This window comes from Larus michahellis, chromosome 2 (genome assembly GCF_964199755.1).
Source record: "Larus michahellis chromosome 2, bLarMic1.1, whole genome shotgun sequence".
Classification (NCBI taxonomy): domain Eukaryota; kingdom Metazoa; phylum Chordata; class Aves; order Charadriiformes; family Laridae; genus Larus; species Larus michahellis.
Genome location: NC_133897.1, coordinates 94,113,114 through 94,123,804, shown reverse-complemented (window position 1 = coordinate 94,123,804; position 10,691 = coordinate 94,113,114). Strand labels below are relative to the sequence as shown.

Sequence of the window (10,691 nt, the reverse complement as noted above, 5' to 3'; positions counted from 1 at the left end):
TCAGGCCAAATTGGTTCAGCACTCACGGTTCCACCGAGTCTCTTTTCTAATAAATACATGCGCTTGCATGCCCTTCCGAATGGAGCCCGTGTAACTGTATGCCAAGACGGCTAGTCTTGGTGGTTGAATGATGGTGTTAGTTGGAGAACAGCCATTTCTTATGCAGAGTGGAAGCATTTATACATTAACTCAATAAGATGGGTTATTTTTATGAACGTTGCCCAGGAAGTATTGCAGCACCGACGACAGATTTTTATGCAGCTGCAAGAGTGTCTTTTTTGCCCAGTCTTAAAAGTACGAGGGTGTTCAGGGAGAGGAATGAACTATTTGGAAGAGGAAGTTAAGGAGAAGATTTTTTTAAAAAATACGTTTTTAACATCAGCTGTGTTTGGGGTTAAAATCTATTCTTCATAGAAGTTTTTATTCCAACCGAAGTTACAGCATCTGCAGCGGAACCTGCCACGGAGTAAGCTCCTTGTGGATTTTGCTGCGCTCTGCGAAGTGCTGCAGTCTCTGATCTCCATCCAGCAAAACGCCGTTTTTTTTTAACCTGAAGATCAGTTCCGCTGAAGTAAAAGCAACTTAAAGCACATGGTGAAATGATTTGTTGAATAGGAAGCCAGGGTTCTCAGCACCTTTGCCGGGCTTGGTCCACCCAAATAGCAAGTGCCAGGAAAAAGGAGGAAGGCCACAGATTTCGACTGGTTGGTTTAATTCAGCTCCGTGCTTTAAAAATAATTAAAAGTGCAACACTTACAGGTAGAGCCACAAAATCGACAAGAGGACATCTTCTGTGCAAGCAAAATGGGATCGTTTTTTCACATGTAAGAGAGGGGGACACTTGGATATTTTCCAGGCAGTTTAAAAAGATGAAAAATGTGCACAGAGAGCCCTTCCTCACATGTGTTTCTAGCTGGTGCTTTTCTCGACTGTACGTCATACTTTTCTAAATAACTAGAGCTTTAAAAAGAAGGAAAGAAAAATTAAATACATCGTAACTTGTTTATGCAGAGAGAAGAGGGGTTTCGTAATGAAAAGTGGGGTTTTATTGGACAGGGTGAGAAAACATTTATTCAAAGAAGAGCCAACAATACCCTTTTTCTATACATTAAACGCAATTCATACTTCACAGAGTATATTACAAGGGTGTTTCTTATCTCGTTCACATACCTGCTCGCCCGCCTAGTGACACAAACAAGGCATGCTGCGACGTCAATACCAGCAGCACCCTCGCAGGTGGAAACGTTCTACTCTTTACCACCAAAGCAACTCAGGACCCTCTGGCTGGGGGTCCCGTCCCACCCCAGCTGCCTGCAAAGTCGTCTGGGATGGGCCCCTCCATCTTTAGTTGAGTTTAATCTTCCCAAAAGAGTCAGATAATACCAGGAAGTCAAAAAACACACACCTGTTGTAAGAGCCCTGCGCTCGGGGTGTTAAGAGGGAAAACTTGGCCACTCCTGCCTGTCCCGTCCTCGTCCGCGTGGTGCATCCTGTGCATGGTTAACAGTTTTGGCAAGGGAGGTTTGCAAGAAGCATCAGTTAAGGGAAGGGCTTTCAGCTATGTGACTACAAAAGCTCCTACTTACATTACTAAAGGTTTTTGGTGGTGAAACTTTTTCAGTAAAAACTTCAGTACTCATTTTAGAAAACCGAGTTGCAATGCATGCTACCAATAGGAAAAAAAAAATCTTTTCTTGTGGGAGAAGATCGCTGAACTTTTGATTCTCTTGTTACTTTTACTGTCCAGCTGACTTGTGCTTTGCTGCTGTCGTGGCTCGTGCAGCTCCAGTAACGCAGCTGTGGAGGCTAGGGCTGTGCCGGAGGAGTTTTAACTCATGTGGAAACGGTGCTCCCCTCGAGTTATGTGGGAAGAGAATTCGTACCTGTCCTGGCTGTGGTAGCCACACATGTTGCATTCAAAAGGATCGCGGAACCCGTGGCAGCCCATATGAATCGTGTACATCACGTGATCCAAGAAAAGGACTCGACAGTGTTCGCACTTGTAAACTTTCACTTGCTCCCCATTGCTGCTGATCACTTTGAAAGCATCCTGGGAATTGTCAGTACCTGCCCTCAAGACATCGTATTGCCTGTTTTCTTCTTTTATCGAGATGCCATTTCTTGCGTGGGGACCTATGTGGTTTGTCAGGTAAATTAAACCACTGCGTTCCTCGTTATTGCTCTCTGTATCTGTTGAGTCTTGGCAGCTGTTGCTGGGAGAGGCATCTCGTTCGGAGGAGACGGATTTGGCTTTGGAAAGCAGCAACAAGTTTTCCACTGCGCTGTCCTGAGCTGCGTGGTTGGAGCGAGCCTGATTGTCCCCGAGAGATTTGTGGAGCTGATACATGGGGCTGATGACGGGCACCACCTCAGAACCACCTGGTGGTGTCTGGACAAGGGGACGCAAGGACTCTGCCCCCAGGTAACTGATGGCGTTATTAATGGCCTGGTCTATAACGTGCGTCTGCATTATCTCATTCTCCTTCTCATAGTTGGTGGTGGCGTCGTATGGAAGATCGGGCAGACATTTCTCACCTGCAGTGAAAAACAGTCAGGAGTTAGAGGGCTGATTTCTACATAATTAAGGAACCAAACATCATGGATTAATAAAACAGCAACATGGAAGAAAAGAGTTGATCAAATCCACCTCTGAAATTCACCCGAGGTATTCATAGTTCTTTAATACAGCTGGTCAGAAAAATGGTTGGTTGGTTGGTGGTTTGTTTTTTGTTTTTTTTTTTTTTAACCTGCAAAATAATTTGAGGTCTTTGGAAAAGCAAATGGATGAAAACAGATTCTGGAAATAATTATATGGGGACTCATGGGAGCTACAGATCAAGTGCTTCCTCCTCTCTTTCTCCTTTCTAACCGGGCTCCCTCAACAGCCTCCTACAGTGACCTGAGGCACGTCTTTGTGGTTAGTGAAGATGGTGTTCCAGCACAGTTACCGTGAGCCTGGCCTTCATGTTTCACAGCATGAAGCATATTATCAATATTTTTCCCTAAAGTATTACAATTTTAGACTGGAAATCGTATCTTTTCATTTTAGACCTTCAATTCCTTACAAATAACCCACACCAGCAACGTGGTTATTTGTCATTTTGAAGAAAAATCAACAAAAACTTAACTTTTCATACTGCCACCTCGCCCCTACACCTTGTTTTTTAAATTAAGCCCTGTTAGGCACATTACCAGAAGCTACTCACGTTCCTAGAAATTTTGTGTCAAAAAGTTATCATCTACAGGAGCAGTCAAGAACCATGGAAAAAATTTAACTGTATTTGTAGCTGGAATATATTTTTCCTGTGAGGTAAAAAGCCCTATATAGAGCAAGATTACTTTTTACTTGTAACTTCCACTCTGATTTGGGATGCCAGAAGTAAAGGGGGGACTCCTAATTTTTTAAAAATCAGGCTGCAGTAATGTATCTCTATCTGGATACCCTGGTATTGAATGCTGAGTTTCACTACAGTTTCTCAAAATTCCTGGACAGATATGTCTAAGCAAAACATAGAAGGTAAAAGATAGGAGGGGGATAAACTATTTAAAAGCACAGACGCTGATTTTATGAACCTGAACAGCCTCCTCAAACAGTGTAAAGCATCGCTGATATTATCAGGCTCCTAATAAATTTGTGCAAAGGCAAAAGGGTAAAAAATTCCCACAGAGTCTTAGGGACTACCAATAACACATTGTTTACAGTCCGGATGGATTTTGTAGCTCTGCAGATCTTGGGAAATTCATTGAAAGCCACAAACATCTCTGTGAGGTGCTGTCACACTTTTCTAATCAACGTGACATTTGCTGGTAGGCCTTGGAAAGTCCTAATCTGACTAAAAGAAAGGCTAATAGGAGCATGGAAAATTTACCAGAAGATCTGCACATTGATTTATCAACAATTTCCCACCCAGTTTCTACTCAAATTGACTACTCCGAGTCAGCGAAGAGCCCAGAAAACTTCTAGCATGACACTATTGCAATGATGGGGCTGAAGTGTAGAAAGCTGTGCTGTCTACATTTCCCACAAGATCTGGTTTCACACCAGTTCGTCTGTGCTCTGCAAGCGAAGAAACACTCCGAGCGTTGCGTAAGTTCCTATAAGGGATGTAGGGCACAGACACCTTCTCGCTGCGCTGCACAAGCTTCGACTTCCTCTTCTTTCCTTTCCCCGTTATTCTGCCAATTTGAGCTCCCCTCTGCTGGGGTGCATTTTATTTTTTTTTCAGATTTGCCCATTCTAATGCCATAGAGTTTTCAGGCAGAGTTTGAGGCTTAAGATTCCAAATAGGCGCTGTGAAAGACTCTTGAACGACATATAGAAAAACTGTCCTAATATAAATGTATACCCTTAACCCAAGGAGGAAAAAATTAGGTCCCAATAGTTTGTATTCCATGCGCACTGTGTATCACCAAAAAGTTGGACTGGTCTTCATTATACACAAAAAAAAAGCACAATTTTAATAGCTGTTTCTTGGGTAATATTTGCTTTATGTAGCATAGCCAGCTGGTAGGTGGACTGAGAGGATCAAGCGCTCATAAGAAAAATTTGGTTCCAAGCAGAACTGTCTGAAACAGACACAAAGTTAAGGTAGGAAGGTATCATTCCTGTATCTGGCCAATGCAGATAATATTTGCACTCATTAAAAATAATAGCTCATTTCTGTGGTTATTAAAGCATAAGTAAATTAAACTGCTAATGGTTTGATGCACTTCAGGCTTCGCACTGCCCAGGGTTCTGCAGCAGGTACCTAAATAGTAAAAATGCACTTCGTGCAGGTGGCCATCTTTTTCTTTTCCTTTTTTTTTTTTTTTAAACCCCTCTCTTTTCTTTGCTGCCTATTGTTTTAACATGATAAACATGTGTCAACCTCACTTGAAGTTCTCACTCTCTAGTTTGGATGGCCCAGTTCTGCTCTTGGGTCTGGGAGCTATTCCAGTTTGGAAAAAACAGAGAATTTTACAGATAACTGGCTTAATTTGGTGAACAATCTCACTTTTGAAAGGTAATGAATTTAGCCTTGAGAACGACGAGTGAAACAGCAGAGAGTCTCCCCCTTATGCGAAGGATGCCATTTGCTCCTTCTCCCTGGAATTCAGCACGGGGATTGGGATGACACGGTAATCTACAGGAGCAATAAATATGTTTTATTACCCAAAAGCTCTCCTGACCAGCTGGCCCAAGCTTGTGTTAATCAGGAATTTACCTATTACATGAAGCAGCAGGTGAGGACTGGAAAGGAAAGGATTTGGGGGCATTTTCTTGTCAGAAAAGTTCATCCTTTTGAAGATTAGCAAATTTCCATAAATATCTGCTGTCGGTAAATTGTCTTCCTACATCTCACCCTGAATAACTAACTGACAGGAAACTCTGCCCTCCTAAAACTCATAGTTATTCTCAGGGTGAAGAGAGAAAAGGAGAACGAAAAAGCCAGTTCACACCCATGGATACATCGCATATAGGATACTTGCTAGTACTTTTAAAATTTTAATGCTTCTGGTCTTGCTGGAGCTTTCACAGAATTAGTATTTTGCCTAATGCAATCAGTTGCTAGAATTTCTAAACGAACCAAGTTCACCTCACATAGTTGATATTTTCTTAGTAACTACCTCTAATACAACTTTTGTCCCTTTATAAGCATAAGCATTTCTTATCCTTGACTACCTCCTGGAATTGTTGCCTTTGGACTTGAAGACAATCTTGGACTTTCATTTCAAACCTTTTGTTCCACCTCCTGACGTAGCCTGAGACTCCCCTTTCCTTGTCTCAGAAATACTAACTTTCCTTTCACCTTTGTGTCCTCATTGAAGAATGTATATTTGGAATTTCTGTCCTGTAAACTGGTATTTTTTGCCTTAACTTTTAACTGAAGACCTTCTTAGTGTGGGGGGTTTTTTTCAAAGACTTCGGTTTTCTCTGCTTGTCTCCTACAGACTAATATTATAAATGAATGTGCAGAGAATTATAAAAGAACCTAACTACCTACGAGTATATGCTGTCCTCTGATCTCCCATGTTTTTATTCATTTAAGACTAACTCTACATAGCTGAAAAAACATTGTCTGTGGGTCTCACTATTACAGAACTGATCTAACCCCTACTTGGTACAGGCTCACCAAACAGAACAATATAGCCTCCATTTTTTCACTGTTAAAACAAAAACATGCCTACTAGGTGCAACGGGCATGAAGTTTTTGCATCATTTATAGAATGTACCCAAAGATGTTTTCATTTAGGTATTGTTCTCAGACCTTTGTACATTTATTTCCGTGACCATTCTGGGCTGTAAAAGTATACAGACTTTCTAAAGGGGTGAAGAATATTATCCAGCCCATGCTCAACTATTCACAAATGCTTTCACAAACACCGATATGCCCAGATCTGGATGTCATCCAAGATATTAATAAAATAACCCTGAAAGTGTGGTCAAATGCTTTTCCAATAGGAAACTTTTATTCCTATCTTTAGGTTCTTAGGGCAACTTCAAGAGCCTATCCAGATCTTGTAACGATCTGGTTCATAAGCATTAGAAAAAGACAGGAAGAAGGCTTAAACTCAGTCTCCAGATGTGGAAAATTAAACATGCAGAAATGTATGCTGGAGAAGTTTGGTTGTTTTGTTTTTCCCCCAACACATCGCTGTATCTGCTTCTACAGAGACAGATATTGGTAATTTAGTTAAACAAGTAAAATCATGAAGCAAACGTAAAAATCCTGTGAGACCGTTTTTTTGGGCTTTGTTTTGTTTTATTTTTTAGGAGACAGCAAACGTTTAACTCTTACCAACAAATTTCTGAGGCATAGAGCTCTTACGTTTGGCGACGTTACTTGCTAGTCTATCCAGCACGAGGGATCTTTCTGACCCTATCTTGCACAGGTCTTCAGCCATTTCACTCTGGTTAGTTTCCTCTTTTATGACTGAAATCAAATGACATCAGAAGGGTTAGGCATGCTCGTTCCATTTTAATGGAACCATCGTCTTCAGGTTATTGTTTCTCAGCTAATGTCTTTTAGCTCCCAACCAGCCGGAAGGAGGAGCTCACCACTGCAGGCACAGGAGGATTCTGACTCCTGGTAACAAAATCCCTCACGCCAACTAATCCATGCACTTGTTCATGTTTCCCTCGTTTAGGATACCAAAACGAGATTGCAACTGGAAGGCGCCTGCCTGTATGTAACGTAATCACTCCACCCGTGTTCTACAGCCACTCTGCTTTGCCTTGAATAAATTACATCCTAACATTACACTGGACATGCAGCAGTTCATCTTTCCACCCTCCCGCTGTCACCCCAATCGTCCCTCTGCACCTCTCCCAGTGGAACCACCTGAACGACCATCGCTTCTTTAGCAGGAACAACGGCCAAACTTCTTAACTCCAGCAGCGGAAGACGTGTTTGCAAGGCACACCAACCCTTCTCCCCTTCTCCCTTAGTAAATATTGCTATACGTCCTTGATGCTAATTTAGACTTTAAACGGCAATTTAACCTAGTTGCTAAAGTCACATTTATAGTGGAGTGCTGACTTCCAACACTCAGACGTGCTTCCCAACTTCCTGCTGCTGCTGAGACACTGTAGGATTAGAAAGGAGCTTAACTATGAGGCTCTAGGAAAGGGAGGCTATTTCCCTTTCACCACATTTCACTTCAGTATTTTCCTGCAGAAACAGAAAGGATGTATGAAAATGCACTGTCAAAGCAATGACTATGAAAAAATGTATGGAAAGGTATTTCTGACTTCTAGCATCTAAAGTAAAGGTGATACCCAGTGAGATCACAGCACAACTGGTTTTTGTATTTTTCTTTTTTTTTTTTTTTTTTTTTGCAAGGTGGGTCAGAGACAGGAGAGAAAGAGGTTAATTTGACTTTTACCTGCTACTAGGCTATGGATATTTTTCCTGAACTTGTGAGTTGCTATTAAAGGGAGAAAGAAAAGATGATTTTTTTAGACTTTGGTTCTGCAAGCTATTTCAATTAGGTGCGCCACTCCGTTTTGCCTTCTCTGCTTGCTGAGAATTTGTTTTATCGCTGGATTTCCTCCTTTTAGCTATGAGATGGGTTCACAGAACCCCTTAGTCTGATACCTGGGTGTTTCTCAATAGTTGAGAACACGCTGTTCCTATGGAATGTTATTTTTGCAACATACCGCTATTATAAAAGGATGATTGTGAAAGTTTCATTGCTCCTGAAAGATGCGAAATCAGGGTCTGGTGGACAACTGGAAAGAACAGGTGAGGTGTCCTAGACAGCAACAACCCGCAATACCAAGGGGAAGAGTAAACAACCGGTTCTTGAGCCCCTGCTGCAGCAGCACATACTGCAGTGACAGTGACCGTGACAGTGACAAGGAGTCTCCTGGAATTATGCCCCAGTCCCATAAGATGCTAAAGATTGTCAGCAATGCAAGATAGGGGCAGAATTTGGTCATGAAGATGCAGGATAGTAAAGGGCATTGATGGTATCTAGTCACTATCGAACCAGCACACAGTAGCAAACGTCATGTGCTGGCTAAGGCTTCCAGGTACCACGTTGGGAAGAGACTTACAGGGAATGTTTTAAAGCAGCCTGTTCATCGACAGGGAAACAAAGACTGAATTTTTAATTAAAAGTTGAAATGATCAAGAAATATCTGTTTCGGATATAACAACACTCTGTTTCTGGTCAGTTCAAGAGAGGGTAAGCTATGTATTCAACTGCCAAACTTTTAATATGGCAACTTTTAAAACAGCTATAAAAAAAAAAACCCAAACTGGCCAAATTGAATTATGTACTGATTTCCAGCCTTGGCAAATGACACCCCCTGCAATTTGCCACCAACCTGATAACTATTTTTCTATAATTTGCTGTCTGTCAACCGAAAAAAAAAATTATTTATCTTTCCAAATGAAAATCCACAAGTGACAGAAGAAATTATAATTGATGCTTTCTAAACTTCAGAAACTATTTCTATTGTTATTTTATAGAGGCCTGGCTGATAAGACTTCAGCACACTTCCACTCAACTCAAATGCAAAACTCCAATTAATACCTCTAAAATAAGAACTTCACATGAATGGTGAGATTCTAGTCCTTTAAAATCAGAATTTGGCCATTAGATTCAGCAGGTTCCTAATTTCATGCTGAATCTCCTTCTTTTAAAGAAAGCAAACAAAGGCTAAAATATAAATACAACCTCTTGTTCCCCTCCTTACTCCTCTATGCTGGATCTTTCCCTTATTTAAGTACTTTCCCAATTATATTTGTTAGATTTACAAGCTGATGGAAAGCTTTTACCAGTTTAGGTTCTTTATACTGACATTTTTTGTATGTACACAGAACAAAGTATTTTAAAACTGCTGTAAAAACCAATCCCACTGTAGCAGAATGTCAAATCGGATGTCCTGGCAGAATTTTGTACCAACTTTTTTGAGTCTGGGGGAAAAAAAGGGCCTGAATTATGACTCTAACAGCTCCATATCACACTATGAAATATTAGAAGAACAGTGTTATTTTTCTAGCTATAATGTAGAATGCACTAAAAATCCGAGAAGGACACTCACTCGCTCTCAACTATTTCATTGCACATTTTCATCTTTGAGTTTATGAGGGAAATAAATAATGTAAACATGGCAAAATGATATGTTTGCAATGAAGTAAAATAGATTGTTTAGAATGCAAGAAACCAGGAAAAAGGCAGGAAAGGTTTATTTTTAGAAACATAAGGAATTGATTTATTAACTGAGTACTAAAATGTTTTATTTTAAGAGTGAATTTTTTGGCAGGATACAAGGTCTAAAGCCAGAAGCTATTCCTTTAATTCTTTTTTCTAATTTGCAAAAGCACTCCTATTATATCAAATGTGGATATATATGATACTTTCAGCATATGCAAGGAAGAATTCATTCTTCCAAACATTCACAAATTCCTCAAGTTTCCCTCCCACTGAGGTATTAGCTATTCAGTCCTAAGCTAGTGTAAACTCTTCTGTCATGATTTTCTATAAACAGAAGTCCATCTCTAAAATTGTATTATTTCTTATTAAAGTTTACGATTCCTTATATCCAGTTTCATCTGGACATTTTTGCTTACTAAAACTTTAGTAGTAGTTCAGCTACTCATTCATGCAGATTTTCATGTTCTGCGTGCACGCATTCAAATCCATGTGCCAGACACTGAAAATTCAAATCCAAAACCAGAATATTTGCTTCTCAATCCCATCAGCTCTTTGAGGAATAGGTATTGCTGCCTACTGTATATTACGTCGAGCTTTTCTATTTATGCATTCTCCAGCCCCTCAATAAAATTATAAGGGGCGCTGCTCTAACATGCTGTCTGCCCAGAAGCATCTCAGCTGTATTCACAGCTATCATTATGTGCATATACTTTACATTATTTGATAGCATGTAAAAACATATTCAGGTTCTGTCCAGATATAAAATATTACATTAGGCATCATTGCAAATAAGTCAGAGAGAACCTTCCATTTTTGTCATTTGACAAACCAAATAACATACACTGACAGGATCAAAAAGGTATGCCAGAAATTTAACTCACTGGATGGGCCTAAACTCCACCACAGAAGCTGGACCTTATATTCTCTATCTAAATCTGCACATGCAAGGGGATTTTGGATGGCTATTTACTGCGATCAATCCCATATAGAACTTTAGGATCTTGTTAAAAAAAGTCCAAACCGCAATATCCGCCTGCTTTATCTCT

General features: G+C 40.4%; 1 protein-coding gene across 16 annotated transcripts in view; it reads right to left on the bottom strand.

The window, feature by feature from the left end:
• Positions 1–1,023: 1,023 nt before the first annotated feature.
• Positions 1,024–10,691, bottom strand: part of IKZF1 (IKAROS family zinc finger 1) — a 68,454-nt gene continuing 58,786 nt past the window's right edge. For 7 of the 16 annotated variants that reach the window (XM_074576276.1, XM_074576277.1, XM_074576290.1 and 4 more), the window contains 2 exons: positions 6,780–6,914; positions 1,024–2,535 (listed from right to left, as the gene is read on the bottom strand). In XM_074576276.1, the coding sequence (XP_074432377.1) occupies positions 1,829–2,535; positions 6,780–6,914 (842 nt within the window). In that variant the 3' untranslated portion in view covers positions 1,024–1,828. The remainder of the gene's footprint in view (positions 2,536–6,779; positions 6,915–10,691) is intronic. The other 9 variants (XM_074576283.1, XM_074576289.1, XM_074576280.1 and 6 more) reach the window with 2 other exon arrangements.